The sequence below is a fragment of the Schistocerca nitens genome, chromosome 7, assembly GCF_023898315.1.
Source record: "Schistocerca nitens isolate TAMUIC-IGC-003100 chromosome 7, iqSchNite1.1, whole genome shotgun sequence".
Lineage (NCBI taxonomy): Eukaryota > Metazoa > Arthropoda > Insecta > Orthoptera > Acrididae > Schistocerca > Schistocerca nitens.
The window spans coordinates 410,162,719-410,182,170 of NC_064620.1; the positions used below are offsets into that span (position 1 = coordinate 410,162,719).

The 19,452-nt window shown below is 37.5% G+C and overlaps 1 protein-coding gene across 1 annotated transcript; it reads right to left on the reverse strand.

Moving 5' to 3' along the window:
- Nucleotides 1-650: 650 nt before the first annotated feature.
- On the reverse strand, nucleotides 651-6,735 carry LOC126195662 (E3 SUMO-protein ligase ZBED1-like). The gene is made up of 7 exons (XM_049934287.1): nucleotides 6,678-6,735; nucleotides 3,101-4,119; nucleotides 2,335-2,993; nucleotides 2,105-2,212; nucleotides 1,931-2,001; nucleotides 1,629-1,669; nucleotides 651-1,378 (listed from the first exon to the last, which is right to left on the reverse strand). The coding sequence occupies exons 1-3, from the start codon at nucleotides 6,733-6,735 to the stop codon at nucleotides 2,340-2,342; spliced, it is 1,731 nt and encodes a 576-aa protein (XP_049790244.1). The 3' UTR covers nucleotides 651-1,378; nucleotides 1,629-1,669; nucleotides 1,931-2,001; nucleotides 2,105-2,212; nucleotides 2,335-2,339.
- Between the last annotated feature and the right edge of the window lie 12,717 nt (nucleotides 6,736-19,452).

The window sequence follows — 19,452 nt, forward strand, 5'->3', positions numbered from 1 at the left end:
GGTAAAATGCACACTCATAATTTACTGAACAGGTTCAGGAAATGTCAAATATGTGGTGGCAGCTACTGTATTTCTGTTTAAATTCAAATAGATTTTATTTATCTATGGTTTTACATATGGCATTGTCAGTAAATATTAAATTATATAATGTTGGTGTAAATACAGTTACATTGTTATGTAGACAAGCTGTTTCTTCTACATAATTCAGTTTTTCAAGTTACACAGACTGCAAATATTTAAAAAAGTTACAACTTTTGTTATTAGGACACATTTTTAATAAAAGATCTGTGTTACAGAAAGCATTTTTCTTTTGGTATTTATCTACAGCATTTTACTGACAAATTCATAAAAATGAGCATTTTCTGAGCTGGAAACTTATACGTCCTGGCATTTGCCCACGGTCTGAAGGAAAACCAGCTCCTCAAAACCCCAGAAGGACGTTATCAACTGTGTATGGTTGTTGTGCTACATATTAAATATTTTATGTTGCAGTCTTGAGGGATCCTCTTCTTCCTCCTCCTCCTCTTCCTCCTCTTCTTCCTCCTCCTCCTCCTCCTCCTCTTCTTCATCTTCTTGAATCTTGGGTTCGCCTCGTCAGGTTACATGAAACATTTGTACAAGTATGAGCAAAACAAACATGTACACACATTTCACATACCCCACATATTAATCTTGTTATTGAATGAATCATAAAATCTCAACAGTTTTAGTCCTCTCAAAGTGCAGGTGGCTCGTAATTAATGCAATTAAAAAAGTTCTAAATAACAAAGTAAAATTTGCTAGTTAGGATGGTTCATTTTTAGCAGGAGACAGGGACATATATGTACATCTACAATCAACAACAACAAAAAGAAAAGAATCACTATTAGTGTGCATGTAGAACAAATTTTTCAAACTTGCGTGTGTTCCACCGCTGGTCGTGGCTCTTTCTGGTTTTTGGGTTTTAAATTTGGTTGGTATTCTTTGCTCATTCCAGTTTTGATCCACATGTTGTCACCAAATTCATTATGTAAAAGATAACACAAAACAGATTATTGTATGTCTACAACATCACACATTACAATCAACTTTTATTACATGTATAGAATTTTTTTCCTTCAGCCTAAGCTCATGGATTATCATTGACTGACTGTCCTCACTTGTAATATTCTAGATGGTATTCCTGTTATTTTTCAAGTCGAGGTGCTCAAGATATTTCTGAAACATAACTTAAAGCAGCAGGTTTTAGTATACAGAAATAACACTTCCAGTACTTACATTCACTCACCATTTTAATCATTAAAAAGCCTTGTGCCTTAATGGCATCAAATCAGTAACTGTGCTCCATCCAAGTCACAGACCTACTGCTCCCAGTATGACCTGTTCCTCTGTCACCTTTCTGTGGACAAACGAATGAACAAATAGTTGACGATCTATAAGATTTAAATATAGTAGTGGATGATGATGAAATTCTGGTTAAAAATATGTGGTCTCTGCCTCATTAAATTGTTCATTACCGTGCATATATCAACAAAACTAAATCTGTGTTTTTCAACAAACAGAAACTAATATGACAAAGAAAACACAGTCTTGGAAGTGATATCAATGGTCTGTGTTACCTATCTTTTGATGCTAGTGATTTAACTCACATTTATGCCACAGTGAAATACTTGCAGGAAGTGAAAGGTATCTGGAACAAAAGGAAAAAAAATTAAATTTTAGTAAGCCCACAGTGTATGACGAATGACTTGTTTGTGATCCTTTATAGTGTAAGGATTATGCTATTATCTTAGTGCAATACATTATAACACTCAACTTTGCACAGTTACAAAGTGAATCAGAGCCCAAACATTTATTTCATTCATGTTCCTAGTTCTATCCCATACATCCTAAATAACTTATTCAGGCAAAATTATTCTTAGCATGAATTATGAAACACCAAAATACTCACATATTTTACATTTTGTTAGGCATCATACAGTTGTGTGGTCTTGTTTGCTTGTGTTGAATGTGCCCAGTTACCTGCATATAATAAAAATACAAATGAGTTCACAATTTTCTACATGACAACATGGGCTCGAGAAGAGTAAAAGGTTTCCTACACATATTGGACACAAATACTCACATATTTTACATTTTGCTAGGCATCATACAGTTGTGTGGTCTTGTTTGCTTGTGTTGAAAGTGCCTAGTTACCTCCATGGAAGGAAACCTCACACGGTTCCAGAATTTTCTGCAAGACAGTGTATGCATGTAAGGAACATATTGAAGATAATAATTATTCTTGTTTATATACAACTATTCTGATTATGAGTAGTTTAACAATGTACTGTGTTCTAATGATGTATCACTTACCAGCACTAATCACAGGTACCATTGGCATTCAGAAATATTAGTTTTTCTATATTCGATGGCTTGAGGCGGGTTCTTCTGTCATTTATTAAATGTCCTGTTTTTGAGAAGACCCTCTCACAAGGCACAGAAGTTGCTACAACATTAAACCTCTCTTTCACTACTTTTGCAATGTTTGGGTATATGTACTGATTTTGTCTCCACCATGCCAGAGGATCCTCATTTCTACTGATGACTGAGCTGTCAATGTACCTTTGAACCTCTACAATAGCACATGACTGTACTGTGCCCTGTGGCTGTGCATGTTTCACTAACTTATCAAATATGCCCCACACAGACAAGGACTCAGTTGCCAAATTATTTGGCTCAACAGATTGTGAAGGCTGAATACCTATGGGCCTACATTTTTCCAGTTTCTGGGCAACAATATTAATTAACTGTTTCTTCGTGTTGTCTGCTGCTGCCTGGTTCTGAAATGCCAGCAATTTGAAACGTGGATCCAGCAGAGTAGCAAGGGCAATGGACCTGCTCTGCTCAAGATTCGAAAACCGGTTTGTAAGCCCTCCTTTTAGTGCCTCAACAACTTTCATTGAAACTTCATGTAACTGCATTTTGGCTATTTCGTCACATACTGCCAGAAGTCCACGTGTCAGGACTATAACCTGAAAATTGAGACAAATATGCTAACAACTACACAACATATAAGGAAAGTATACGATAAAATGACATTGAACTTACATGAGCCAAATAATGTAATTTATTAACTTACCAAGCTGCCAGTTGGGTACTCCTCTGCACTGAGCTGCCTCGAAACCTGCTCAAACGGTTTCAAAATCGAACAGAGTTCGGAGCAGATTTCCCACTCATCATTTGACAGTGACGGAAGATCTGTGGGCCTGTTACAAAGGGCAACTGTAATTTTCACTGCCTCTGACAATTCGACAATACGTTCCAACATGAACAGGGTTGAATTCCACCTTGTGGGCAAGTCCTGGATCAATTTCTTGATGTTTACTTTGCCACTGTTCTGTTGACATGTTAAGAGCCGCTCTGTTGCACTGCTGCTCCTTTTAAAAAAACCTACAATTGTCTTGACTTTCTGGTGAACTTCCTGAACATTTTTAAGTGCATCCTGCACAACTAAATTAAGAGTGTGAGCATAACAACCAAAATGTTTCCACTTGAGAATGGTGGAAATAGCATTTTTTATATTTGGTGCATTGTCCATGACCACCATTAAAATTTTGCCACCAAGACTAAATTTGTCTGTAATTTTAATCAAAGCTGTGGACAAATTTGAGCTGGTATGGGCACCACTGAAATGACTGCATTCCAGCAGTACAGACTGTAATCTGAATTGTTCATTTATGAAATGTCCAGTCACAGCTATGTAACTTTCATTAGAAGCTGATGTCCAGCAATCTGTTGTTAGACAGATTGTCTTTATGCCTTGCAGCTTTTGTTGTACTTTCTCATTTGCTTCTGCATATGCTGCTGGCAACATTACATTTGTTACAGTCCTTCTACTCGGTATTTCATAAGCGGGATTCAGTGCATGTACAAAACTACGAAATCCTGAGTCATTTACAATAGAGAAAGGTTGATAGTCTTTTGTGAACAGACCCATTAATTTGCTATCCACCTTCTTCTTTTGAATCTGTCCCATCCTTTTGGGAACGTATTCTGTGATGGCTGTCTGATGCTTTGATGTGAAGGGAACTGCTTCCCCCTGTGTGCTGCTGGCTGTGGTGCCTTCTTCTGGCAACTCCACTGCAAGAGAGGCTTCACCTATAAAACAATAAGCTGAACATCAGCATACAGATTGTGTCAGCAACAGAGGCAGGATATACATTTAGAGTACAATTTACTTTCCAAGTACTGTATGCTGATGACATGACACTCATCACTGATGGAGAAAATCAGAAATACATTTTAGAATACTACAACGTTGTAAGTGAAATGAGCAGTGACTGGTGCAGGGCCAATCAATTATCAATACAGAAAATAAAAATGGAGGTAGTTTACTTCACCCTAAAGACATTTAAACAAGACACAAAATGTGTTAAATTACTGGAATTGCATTTACATCAAAAACTCACATGAGATAAGCATATAAATCATCTGTGTGGCAAACTTGCTAGTACTCTCTTCCTACTACACAACATGAGATGCATTATTAGTAAACATTTATTAATTTCTGCATATTTTTCTTTCTTCCATTCGTGATTGCTGTATGGAATACTGTTTTGGGGTAACTCAGTGAATTCAAGTACCATCTTGAAGTGGTAGAAGAAAGCAGATGTATATTGCATCCACCACCAAGACAAAGCTGCAAAAAAACGCTTTAAAGAATTCAAGATAATGACTCTGCCCCGTATGTGTACTTACATTAAGAATTTTAATTTAAGATCCCAACTCCATGCTCATAACATCCAAAATAACAGTAATCTAGATCTTCATACTCAAGACTGACATTAAATCATAAGAACAGAAAGCACTCTATTAACGAATAGTTTGAAGCATCCCATAGAAGTGTGGTTCAAATGTATGCTATACTTCTCAACTGATGAGTTTCTAAACAGTGATAGACAGGAAATATGCACTAGCAGTAACCAGGTGGTAACTACATAATGAAGTATGACTATAGGTGTGCGACAGTAATGTATAAGCATTCACACTTTTTTTCTACATAAGATAACACATAATTATATAGATACTTTTGTATAATATGTGATAAATGTAATTAACTATTACTACTGCTGTTATGTTAACACTGTGTAGTACCACTGTAATTACGATTATTTTATTATTACCATTATTTTGGCATATGTATATTTGTCCTGCTCATTAATACTTGCATAATTATATTTTGCTTTTATGTATTCAATTATTGACGACGCCAATTGTATGGATAACATACCGATAGGCAAATAAAGATTCTGTTCTGTTCTATTAATTATACGTGCAATGTAAACCTTTCCTCGCGCCACTTCAAGTTTGAAATCTTATATAACAGTAATTAAGATCCACGTGAAATACAATACACCATTCAGATTTTAAATTACATCGCACTTCACTCGATGTTAATTTGGTACAATCAAAATCAAATCGCAGCCTTGAGTTACACTATACAGCAACAAAAAAAGTGGAAACTTATTTCTAATTACTGTCTGACGTAGAACATAAATTTCAGGGAAGTGAACTTCCACGTTCTAGTTTAAATAGAGCGGGCTCGCGGGTTGCTTTGCAGCCTGTTACACTACGCTATATATTTTGGCACTTATGCAGTTTAGCAGGTACGGAAAAAATTTTTCATTTTTTTTTTCAAAATTTGATCGATTATAGTCAAATGTGATACGCTGATTACGAATACGATATTTATTTTCGCCCCAGTCAATTATTTACATCAAAAAAATTGTTTTAAGAACTTTAACTTTTGTCGCTTAATCTAAACGCAACTTTTCTAAGTCCAACATGGCAAAAAAATGAAATATCGAAATTTCGAAAACCTAATACATGGTTTGATGTACTCTTGTTTAAAGAACATGTATACGTAATATGAAGCAATTTGATGAACATATTGATCTGTAGCGTAGCCCACTTGAGGTTAGGTTGGGAGTTTTTTTTTTTTTTGGAATGCGGCCGCGGCAGCGGCCGCCTATGATTCGAAAATATTGATTTGACACTAATGAAGCCTGTGGGGGGATGGGGGGGGGGGGCACTGCAGACTCCCCCCACCGCATAACGACACATGATGATGAGTCAGATCAAATTATGAAAAAAAATGAAAAATTTTTTCCGTACCTGCTAAACTGCATAAGTGCCTATATTTTCAACTCGAATTTTATACTTAAAGAAGCTGAAATGTTCACTATAATTCGGACAGTTAATGTCATTTAACTATTTGAGGAACAACTGCGCAATTTCCACAGGAAATGGTCGTGTTTGAAGAAATTATAAGTGTTTCCCTGTGTAAACGTTGTGCGCGCATGTTGGTAACGGCTGCCTCGGGCGTTTATGTCGAATTCTTATTGGCTATTGCTATCACGTGGCATTGCCAACAGCACAACACAATGGCGCACATTTCAAGTGCCACGGACGGCGAGAATATCTTGTTCAAATTTCAGTTAAGCTCGATGGGGATTATTACACTTACAAACGCATATACCATAGGTAGAAAATTGAAAGTACAATCCTAGCCCCAAGAGTAAATTTTCTAAATGATCTACTTAAAATATCACCCAGCCTAGCATGTTGTTTTCTTGGTATTAACAGCGCTGTTTTAAAAAGAGTGCAGACAAAAAACAATTAATCATCCCATAAAACACTCAGTTGTTGCAACATACCTGGCTCTGGCAACACAGGGTCGACGGATCTTGAAGAATTTGTCGCAAAGTTCACCATTACATACGACCTTTCGATATGTTTCTTCAAGTTCGTCGTGCTGGTTCTGTACGACAACTTTTTGCCGCATAAACCACATTTTGCATACTCTTCATCCAGAACAGTGAAATGATTCCACAATTCGCTCCTCCGTGATCGTTTCATCTTGGCAGAAACAAAAAGTAAACCCTTGAACGACCAGAGACGAAATGGAAGAAAATCAGGTAATACTGTCCCCACTCGGGGAATTTTCAACAATTGAAATTCAACTAGTTGGGGTAATCCCAGTGACGTAGACCTAACGAATGGGATCGAATCAGCCGCCAATAACATAGGCCGTGGTTCAATTCTTCGACCATACATCGATCTCATCTCATGTCCTTATAACGAAGTACGAAAGTGATCAACAGATCGCACTCGACAAAGAATGTTAACTGCGCTTTTTAGTTGCTACTTGCGACTCTTAGTTGCGACTTGTCACGGAAATCGCAGTTAGACTCGATACCGTATCGCACAGATGGACGTAGTACGAACTTTGACCAACAGATGGCACTGTTAACCGCGCTTTTTAGTTGCTACTTGCGACTCTTAGTTGCGACTTGTCACGGAAATCGCAGTTGGACTCCATAGCGTACCGCAAAGATGGACGTAGTACGAACTTTGGCCAACAGATGCCACTGTTAACCGCGCTTTTTAGTTGCTACTTGCGACTCTTAGTTGCGACTTGTCACGGAAATCGCAGTTGGACTCCATAGCGTACCGCAAAGATGGACGTAGTACGAACTTTGGCCAACAGGTGCCACTGTTAACCGCGCTTTTTAGTTGCTACTTGCGACTCTTAGTTGCGACTTGTCACTGAAATCGCAGAAAGCAGTGCTAAATTCGACCAATAGATGGCTCACGTCTTTGAATGTGAAATACTACTAGCGACTGCTAACTGTAACTGAAATCGCAGTTAGATTCTGTAAAGTTGCTACTGTGATATCTGCGACTTCTCAGTCACTGTGTTTTCTAACAGATACGCGATTTCCTGCCCACCACTACCCACCACTAATGGGAAATACAGAAGCGTCCGATCTTACCCGTCGGCTTTGACCCATGACGTCACAAATACCGCGGAAACGAGTATAAACAATTCCAATATGGCGGATATAAAAACATCGCATACGTATTGTAAACACTGAAATACACAAGTTTCACAAAAAGCCTAATGACTGTAACGGGACAAGCGTGGGAAATTAGGGGTTTTTGGGTGCGGAGAAACTAAATATACAGAAATGTAGCGACCGACCGCCATTCAAAACCACGCAAAACAACGAAGTAAATCAACATCACAAAACTGACCAAATACCAATACGTGTTTAAAGAACATGTATACGTAATATGAAGCAATTTGATGAACATATTGATCAAATCAATATTTTCGAATCATAGGCGGCCGCTGCCGCGGCCGCATTCCAAAAAAAAACTCCCAACCTAACCTCAAGTGGGCTACGCTACAGATCAATATGTTCATCAAATTGCTTCATATTACGTATACATGTTCATTAGTGTCAAATCAATATTTTCGAATCATAGGCGGCCGCTGCCGCGGCCGCATTCCAAAAAAAAAACTCCCAACCTAACCTCAAGTGGGCTACGCTACAGATCAATATGTTCATCAAATTGCTTCATATTACGTATACATGTTCATTAGTGTCAAATCAATATTTTCGAATCATAGGCGGCCGCTGCCGCGGCCGCATTCCAAAAAAAAACTCCCAACCTAACCTCGTATTCAGGGCTACGCTACAGATCAATGTGTAGGTCCCTTACGTGAGGGGTCAAAGCCGACGCGTGAGATCGGATGTTTCCAACCTATACCCAATACACAAAACATACATAAATAACCAAAAAAAAAAAAACGGAACTTACCTCAAAAAAGTTCCAGCTCCACAAACTAGATTGGCCACCACAATCACACACAAATGCACACACGCACGCACGCACAGACACACACACACACACACACACACACACACATACAAAAACACACACACACACACCAACGAAAAAATACTGAAGTAAAATAAAAACCCAACCCACCCAAACGTCAACCCCCTCCCCCACAACTCCAAAATACAACACACAAACACTATACAACAAAATAAACCACCCACCCACCTACCCAGCCCACCCTAACTAACCACTTTCGGTCTATACATTTTACCCACAGCCCTTAAAAAAACCCGAAGAATGCAATAGCCCTCTGGGACACTCTTCCGCCAACAGTACTCATCTAAATGAGACTGAAGGTTGGAAGAGCGCCTCTTCCCCCTCCCAAGAACTGACTTAACCGCTCCCCACATCCCCTCAATTGTGTTAGTGCAAGCCCCAGTATCATAATTCTTAAACTCTAGACTGTGGTTCACTACTAAATGATTAAATCCCCTCTCACCCAACCCCCTATATGAAGAAAACGCATCTGAAACTACTGTGGACCCCGGCTCTACATACTCCTCAATTAACCCCACTAATTCAGGCTTCGACCTCCCCTCCACAATCCTAAAAACACATTCAGTACCCCCACCCCCCTGAACAACAGCCCCCCACACCCAAAGACCAGCCACAGACTTCCCCCTCCCATACTTCCTTTTACCAAACTGCGACTCATCCACCTCCACAAGCACCCCATGCCCACCCAACTTACCCCTGTACTTAATAAATTCGGAACACACCTCGCGGCAAAAGGAATACCAGTCTAAAACAGTCCTCTCACTCACACCAGTCTCAAACGCGCAAAAACTCTGTCCGCAACTGTAACAAAAATAATACGTAATAAGCACAATCTCACGCATGGCCAATCTAGACTTCTCGAACCAGGTACCACGCCTTACAGAACGCCATATGCCATCTTTCCGGCAACACCACATGTATCCGTCCCTGGTCCGAGAGTCCGGAACTTTAACCAATTTCATAGGTTCACGGCACACACCGCACTTCACGACCTCGGCAATTAAGCCAAATAGCTGAAGAAATTTAATCAGCTCTAAAGCTGTCTCCCCCATCATAGCCCTCAACCGAGAACTATTAATCCGGTCTTTCATATCCATTCCTGAACAAAAAACCACAACCGAATACACTTAATAACAAACTCACCCGACGTACAGCAATGAGCATAAAATTAACCATTAACTCACTATTAGAAATTCCGCTTCAAATCCAACACCTGAGCAACAGAAAACTGACCCCACCACACGAAACAAACGAAACAAACGAAAACCATGAACACACCACCAGAGAGCACGACAAAGAAAAACAAGACATCTACAAACACGCCACAATCGCAAATCAAACTCCGCGCCGTAATGACGTCACACACCACAACACGCTTACGTCACGGGTCAAAGCCGACGGGTAAGATCGGACGCTTCTGTTGACCCCACTAATGTTCAGGAACTATAGGTATGCAAGAGAGAAAAACTGTACTTCACATATATAACGATATCGCGTGTTTGTATCTTAGTATTTCTCCGCAAATTACAATGGAAAGAAATGAATGAAATATATTACTAGCAAAGAATACATCATGTTACATGTGTGTCAGTTGTATCTCGAAACTCTTTCGAACTGTATTGCTAAGTGCAGTACGGGATACAAGTTCAGCGTACGTCGATTTCTTCGTTTTCACTAGCATTTCTGTCCTGTTCTTCACTTGAACGATGTATCAAACCCTAAGTGGAAAATGGGATACAAATTGTAGATGTGTTGTTGCATTAAGTTTCGGGTGTGCACCCGCAAGAAACTTAATGGAACAGTCTTTGCGCCGCCAAAACCTGGATTCACATGTAGATGTGTTGTGTATTTCGTCTCCGCTATTATTAACAGTCTTTTGTTACATACAAATCAGTACTACTGATGACAGAAGGACCTACGTATGTAATATATGTATACCAGACTTCCGTTGACCTCTATATATGTACACTGGAAACGAAAAGGTGGAAACAGACGTACGTTACATTTGCAACCTGTACCTCAATTGAACTACACGGAGACAAGAAGACGACACATGTACAATTTGTATCCCGTACTTCAATAGCTATGGGGTACAGTTTTCTTGTTGCCTTGGACGCTAATAGTATCCCATTAGTTACATTTGTTATCTTGCTCGCCAATTGACATATATAGAGTCAGTGTAAATGCGAAGTGAAGGACGGGATACATATTTTAGTTGTGTCGGGGGGTTTCGCCTGTAATATAGCAAGTACACATTCGAAAATGTGTCACTGATACTAATGCTGGGAAACGAAAGAAGATCGACAGCTGAGAAATTTCTATTACGTACTTCACAACACGAAAATACACATATTGGTGGAATAAAACAGTGATATATGTCAAAATAGCGAAATACAGTGAAAGAAGCAAATGGAAAAGTGAACTTACCACACGGAAATATCGAGGAATAACCGAAGCTCGCGTAGACAGACAGTAACGAAAATTACATACCCACAAACAGACAAATCCATTCCTATAATGAAAATAAAACACTAAATATTGTTCTACAATAACACGCGTCGGCTTTGACTCGTGACGTAAGGGTGTTGTCGTGTGTGACGTCATGACGGCGCGGAGTTTGGTTTGAGTGTGGCTGTCTCCAGTTCTGTTTTATCTTATTTTATTTACTTTTCTGATCTGTTCGTTCTATCTCATGAGATTTTTTTTTAAATTTAGAAACACTTATTACTTATTTTAATTATCTGTTTCCTCCAATTTCTGTTTTAGGTTATTATATTTATCTTTCTGATCTGTTCGTTCTATCACGTGAGATTTTTTTTTAAAAGACAAAAAACACTAATCAGCTACTGAAGCATCTTTATCTTCTATGGGTTGCAGGGGTTACGACCCCTGGGGAGGTGGGTGGGTATTCATGCATGGCTGTCTTCACTTACACGTTGTAGCTACGCAAGGCGTCTAAATTTGTTTATATTTAGTTTGCCCCCCACCCAAAACACCCCATTTCCCGCGCTTGTCCCGTTAGTGTCATTAGGCTTCTTGTGGAAAGTGTGTGTGTTTGTTTTTGTTTCCGCCATATTTGTGACGTCTTGGGTCAAAGCAGACGGGCGGGATCGGACTCTTCCGTATTTCCCTCCAAATTACCTCAATATCCGGTTCTAGGCGCGCAGTCCGGAACCGCGCGACTGCTACGGTCGCAGGTTCGAATCCTGCCTCGGGCATGGATGTGTGTGATGTCCTTAGGTTAGTTAGGTTTAAGTAGTTCTAAGTTCTAGGGGACTGATGACCACAGATGTTAAGTCCCATAGTGCTCAGAGCCATTTGAACCAATTTACCTCAATATCATTACGAATAATTATTTTAATGTACAATGATAGCGCTTATCCGGAGCACAGAACTGTTTTATTATCTATGCCTCGAAGTGAAGACATTACTATGACTAATGTATGACGTCATTGGCCAAAGCCGACGGGTTGTATCCCCTGCTTCACTAGACCCCGCCACTTTGCCTGCTTGCTACCAAAGAATAAACAAAAAATAAATAAAATTTTAAAGATATTACATCATGTTATCAGTAATAACTATAACTATTAACAGTCTTGGCAACTTCATAAAATATAAAAATTCAATTTAGATTCATCACTGTTGCCTTTACAGTATTAACAGTTTCTTCAGTATTAGACAACGACATTTTGATTTTTCATCTAGTAAAAGGTTTGATGAACAATGATGATGTGGAATATTCTTTCGCTGAAAGGAAAGCACACCTTGTAAAGCTGTAGCAAGATTAGAGAAAAAAGATGCTTGGAGGTAAGCATTGAAGAAATGTGTGCTATCTTGCTTGTCTCTTGTCTTTACTGGTTTCATATTTCCTATATTTAATTTTATATCACACAAAAGAGAAAGTTATTAGCCAATAGGCAAAGAGCGCAAATTTTCTAAGGAGTTTTTATTCTCATGGTCACAAATAATTCCACCCAGTACTAATTGTGAGTTTTTTTTAAGGCAAATAGGATGTCATACAGGCTGACTGGGAGCAGGAGAGGCACCACAGGATACATACATACATACATACATAGGTTAATCCTGGTTCCATAGATCATGAACATGACATTTCGTAATGATATTTTAGTTTCCACTGTCCTGAATATAGGCTTCATGGCTTCCATTACAAAACATACACATTTGAGTTCCACAGAGCGAAATACAGTGATTTGCGACAGAAGAATGCTGTGTGGAGAGTCATGGCACTGCACTTTGACACACTCAAGACCAAATAACATGCCTTACATTTCTTCGACCATATTTGTTGTATGCACAAAACTCTTCAGAAAGATGTGAGCTACAAAATGAACATATTTTTGACAAATGGATTTTTTTAAAATTTTTTATGCCCTGTCACCATTGCACTTACTGATTTTCTTATGAGCCGGACATCATATGCTCACTGTACTTTGTGTCCTCCACCACAAAAGTGTCATTTTAGGCTTGATGGAAGAAACAGAGATGGGTCATTCCATATCAAATCACCCAATAAAAAATAAATTTTACACCCACCTCCTTAGATTTTCATGAAATTTGGCTCAAATGGTTCTAATACCATCCTGACAACACCTGCAATTTTTTTTGCTGTATCTCTTACAGTTTTTTTTATAAATTTTTAAAGTTTTTATGTTTTGCGTTTTCTGAACCTTCAAAAATGGTCAATTTAATTTGTATTCAAAACTTTAAATTTGCTTATCTTAAAAACTCTTTTAGATAACATCATGAATTTTTGCAGCAAGTTTATTTATTATACGTATTTGAAGATAAAAATGATGCTATTAAAATATATTAATATTTTCTATGAAAAAAATATATATATATGTATTTTTTTTTTTTTAACGGATGTTTTGTTTTATAAGAATTGCAATATCTAGAGTCTCAGACCTGATAGAATGCTCAAATTTGTTTTAATTTACTCTTAAACATATAGGCTACTTGATAAAAAAAATAATGATGGCTTTTTAACATGTTTATTAATTATAGTAGATTACATTAGAATTATGTACGAAGATAGTTTACTTACGACACTTATGTATAACCCAACTGATTGCTCAAAACATTGAATTTTTTGAGTAATTTTGTCTTTTTAATAAACATTAATGCTGATTCAAACTGTTTTTCCACTTCATCCAAGAGCTTTCAGTTCTTTTGATACAGTCTTTTTTGAAGTAATACATTCTCCCAGTGCCGCTTGATTGAGGTGCGTCTACTACACAGACTGTGTTCCAAAGGCACTATGCAGGAATCTTCTCTTTCAGGCCAATAAAATGATGCAGCTGGTCCTGAAGGATGTAGAAATAGAATTTCTGCATCTTCTTCATCATTGAATATTGTTTTTACCAGTCCAAAGTGCCAGTTACCATCATAATTTGCAGCCACATAGCTATTTACGGATGGTTCAACACGAACCCAATCAGAAGAAGAATGGAAAGAAAAGACTAAGGAGGGTTTTACACTATCTGTAGTCCTTCTAATTTCAAGGTTGTTTGTTGGAAGTGGTTTGAAGTTATGAAAACTTCTAGTTCCAGGAATGGTTCGGGTTGCTGAAAAACGTTTTTCTAGTTTTAACCGTAGCAAATCAGCTTCTTTTTTGTCAATAAAGTGAAAATGAATGTTTTCAATATTTTTTTCACAAAACTTGTACACATCGATTGCTGTCATTATTTGTTCTTCGTCTGAAAGCTGTAGACTGGCTTTCCTTAAAATTCTTTTAATAGTTCCTCCTAGGCCATCACAAATTGACTTCCCATGACTTGTTGCAAAAAAAAGAGTGTTGGGCCTTCAAATTAAAGTCTCTCAAGTGTTCAGTCAAATTTTTAAAACTGTTTCTATTTTTGTACTGCCCAGCACAACCATCTGTAAAGTAGTGAACTGAGTCAATGTCAGTATGATGTAATGACAGCCACTTTGTAATTTCTTTTTGTACAAAGTTAACAAAACCAGTGTCATGTTCTTGGTCGTCACTAATAAAACAGTGGTTGGAAACAAAAACATTGTTTTCCTCATTTCTTAGAAAAACTCCAACTGGATGTAGAGTACAACCACCTCTATTCCAGTGGTAACTTTGGATCTCATTTTGTATAACAAAGGAATAATTTTCACTGAAATCCATGGCAATAATTGCTGTTTTGGGTGGTGGGTCTTCTTTCAATCTTTTAAAGGCTGCTGATTGGGATTTTGCTATAAACGAGTGCGGGGTGAGCTTTTCCAATGACCTAACCAATAAAGAAATGTAGTCTTCAACACTGATAGACTGTTTGATCATTTCTGCCCTGTCTTTGTTAACCCACTGACTGATTACAATTTCTTCTTCTAAATCATAATCTTCACTTAGTTTTTCAGTTAAGTACTCAGTTAGTGCAGTATTTGCAGGACAGCTGTCGCAATGATGTAGCATGCAGTTTTGGTTTTCCGTGTTGCACACAAGCATCTTAATTAGGTCTTTGTGGATACTGCATACACATACAGTGTGTGTGCCTGCAGCACCAGCAAGGATACACCATTTAGGTCTCAAGAAACAAAATTTTGAAAATCCTACTTCTACCTCAGGATTCTCCCATTTGAAAGAATAATAGAGTTCTCTCAAGTTACACAAAATGAGTCTTTTTTGCATGTACACATTTTTTTGAACACTTAATTTGTCTTTTGTTCCAGGTAGCACTCTGGAACTTTCATCCTTTTCATAAAAATCTGTTACAAGTCTTACTGTATTTTCAGAAAGAGTTTTACCTTTTTTTGGACCAGGAGTTTCCAAAATACCCTTTTCAGATTTTAGCTTTCTAGCTTGTCGCACCATGTACTCACTTACATTAAATTCTTTCATCACTTTATTTCGAGTCCAAGAATCTGGAGCCAAGGTCAGAATCTGGATTTTTCTAGACCTCCCAACAGATGAAATCTTCTCTTTCATAAGAGAAATCATTACATCAAAATCCTTTGCTTTCTCAACCACACTTTTATCTTCTTCGTCATCATCAGAACTTGGTGCATCATATTTTAATGCTTTTGAAACCGCATTTTTGGCAGTCTTTTCAATACTGCTAACCTTCCTTTTAAAATAAGACCCTTTACTTTGTTCTGACAAGCCATGAAGCTGTATCGGTGTTAAACCTAAATAATCAAGAGCAATGTTTGTTTGTACAAGGGATTCATTTCTGGATTCCAATGCTTCTAATTCAACCATGACTTCATCATCTGTTTCACTTTCATTGACTTCAACTCTTAATTTTTCCTCACAAAAGTTACGGCATGTTGAACAAAGCTTTTGTCCAGGTTTTATGCTAATATTTTTTGTCAGTAATTGTTTAGAAAGATCCAAGCCTACACTTCTCAACAATTTTTTGATGGGCTTTTTGTGTTTTTTTAGTGGGTCTACACATGTTGTTTGATACTTTTCAAAAACATTTAAAAAGTAGTAGCTGTGGTGTGAACATATATTCTTAAATTCACACAGATTAATTCCAGATCGTAAGTGGATCAAATCTTTTTCTTCCTCACTCAATTCTGATACCGGTTGTAACTTTTTTGAAGGTGTGTAGGTTGTTTGGAAACAGTCAGATTTTTTAAATAACCCTACACTACAGGTTTGAATATCTGACATACTGATTTCACTTTTGGTCTCATTACTGTTGTGGTTACTTTTATAGGATATTGGAAAAGAATCTCTGTAAACTAAGTAACAGTACTTAATGAGAGTTCGAATAAACTTAATAAAATACTATCCAAGCACTATTTAACACTGTAATAATTTTTTACTTCAAAACACAGGAGTAACAATACAAAATCCAAGTGTACATTGTTACTCCAAGAAGACAAAAACTTATTTTCGGTGTCTAAGTCACTTGGTATTTTTTATTTTTAAAATATAATTAATATTATTTTAAAAATTAGATAACTATTAAACAGGTTAAAAAGCCAACATAATTTTTCTTTTATCTAATAGCCTATACAATTAAGAGTATTTTAAAACAAATTTGAGCTTTCTATCAGGTCTGAGACTCTAGATATTGCAGTTTTTGTAAAACTAAACATCCGTTAGCTAAAAAAAAAATAAAAAACTTGAAAATTTTTTTTCATTTGGAAGAATTTAATATATCTTTATGGTAATTTTTTTTAACATTTAGATATAATACACAAACTTATTCCAAAATTTCGTACTGATATCTTGAGTATTCTTTAATATACAAATTTTTTTAGTTGTGAGGACACGTTTAAGTTACAGTTTCCGACTGCTGAAACAACGCCAAATCTAAAAACTTTAAAAATTTATAAAAAAAACTATAAGAGATAGAGCAAAAAAATTTTACAAGTGCTTTCAGGATGATAAAAGAAGTAATTGTACCAAGTTTCATCAAAATCTGACATGGTTGGTGTCAAGGCCTGGGTGACTTGACATGGAATGACCCAGATGGGAAAAATGAGTTTAGTTCTCCAGTTAACATTACAAGGTTATTAGAAGTTGGCTGTACACTGTAAAATGTAAATTTAAAAGAAAGTTCACACACTACAGTTTCACTTCATGCCTGCTATCACAGCTGCCCATCTTTATGATCCACAGGGCTGACTGCACCATCATCAATTAAAAAGATAACAGAGTGCCTGTAATCATGGTTAAAACTTAACCATGACTAAGTTGTGTCTGAACTGCACCAACATTAAACACAGGTCAACAAAACACATTTAGCTAACTGGAGTTTGACTATGGTTACCTCAATGTGTTACAAAGGAAAGCGCACATACAATGTGACTGGTAACAAAAATTTTTCTACACTCTGTTAATAATATTTATGAAAACACTATTTCTGATGGTGCTTAGATTAACACTGCAATAAAAAGTCAGGATACACAGAACACAAAGAGAGGTCAAAGTGTACCTACAGTGTCAGTGGTGGTTTCATTTGTGCTCGTATTGGCAACTAACATTAATTATTTATTATTTATTTTATCTGGTTCAGTTTTGTAAAGAATATCGACATCAATTCCCAGCATTTGATGGTCGCTGTCAACAAGAGTACACCATGCAAATTCCACCAACACTGTCAGTAAACTTTTAGCCAAAAATAATACCATTGACCACAAAATGTAATCACTTTAGCTGTAGGCCTAATGCAAAGAACGCCTGATAGATTGGGAAGTTGACTATGATAACATGAAAAGAAGACTGAGGAAGGACCTAGCAGAAGAGATAGGAGGGAGGAAGTCAGTTAAAAGAAAAACAAATCCACATGAGGCAAAACTGCTGGAAATAGTCCGCCTTGGAAACCCATTTGATTCAGACTTACAATACAATGTCATAATGGATTTTAATGTAGATGTGGTTGAAGAAGCAGCAGTTGAGGATGCCAACAGTACCTCCATCCACAGTACCTTAATTAATCTTCAAGGAATGTAAAATATAATAATACTTGAGATTATTGTGGATAATCCTGCAGAATCCCTCCTCCAAGCTTCAATTAGTGCAGTAACACCATCTAGATGGGATCAGTGGCGAATGCCCCCATAACCCAAGGCAACTTCTTCATCTTCAATGGACAATGTATTGCAGAAGAGGGTTGAAGTACTCAAACAACTGCTGGAAATGATGATAACAGAGCACCTTATGGAAATGAGAATAAAAAATTTAAAAATATTGGCACTCATAAAATGAAATACTGGAGGAGGAAAATGCAACTATAATTTTTTTTATATTTTGTCACTTCTATATCATTTTCAAGTTAACAATTTAATTTTACTGTAAGTCCTATGTCATTACAAATAAATTTATTGATTCTGAAACTTTTATGTTTGTGTTCAATGACTCCTACAACATTTTGTTACTTGTACACAACAATAATATAATATAAAATTAATTACATGTGTTACATGTGAAAATGTTCATTAATTATATTGCAGCAAACTGCTCACCCTGGCAAGGTGTCGTCATGATATATTTGTTGACCGGGAGGCAATGGTTAGTTATCTTCAATGTCTGGTCCTCTTTCAGTACGTAACAGCCTCAGCTGCTGCGTAATTTCTGGATCTTCTGGTGGCTCTTCCTTGGTTGTGCTCCTTCCAATACTATGCAAGACAGCTGTACTCTCTGTGTTACGTCCCCCAAGAGATTTAACCCTTATCTGCGTACAATCCACTGTATCTCTGCCTCCAGTAAATCTAGCCAGTATGTTGAAACCATCTATTACACAGTGTAATGCAGTAAAAGATGGAAACTTTATGTATTGATGTGATACTGCCGCAATGATCACCGATACTTCACTGATAATTATTTACCATGTTGTAATACACTGCTGGCCACCGTAAATGCAACACCAAGAAAGACAAGAGGTAGCACAACAAAATTTATTTTGTAGATAACATGTTGACCAAGTATCAAATGATTACGTTTACAGACGTCTGTGACATGTGGTTCCTGCCAGAATCAGTAGCCAGAGTAGCCGCCATAGTTGGAGATCACCGCTGCCACACGTCTCCGCATTGAGTCAAAGAGACGTTGGATGTGTTCCTGGGGTACAGCAGCCCAAGCAGCTTCCACACGTTGCCAAAGATCATCTGGTGTGGCAGCTGGGGATGTAATCTGGGTCACTCGTTGAGCAACCATGGACCACATGTTTTCTATCGGCGAAAGATCTGGAGAGCGAGCCGGCCAGGGAAGCACTTCAATCTGGTTATTGACGAAGAACCTTTGGACAATGCGTGTCACGTGTG

Coding starts and splice junctions, on each gene's coding strand:
- LOC126195662 (XM_049934287.1), bottom strand. CDS start 6,735: ATGGTGAACTTTGCGACAAATTCTTCAAGATCCGTCGACCCTGTGTTG. Junction 4,120..6,677: donor CCCTGTGTTGCCAGAGCCAG/GTATGTTGCAAC, acceptor ATTGTTTTATAG/GTGAAGCCTCTCTTGCAGTG. Junction 2,994..3,100: donor AGTACCCAACTGGCAGCTTG/GTAAGTTAATAA, acceptor CTCAATTTTCAG/GTTATAGTCCTGACACGTGG.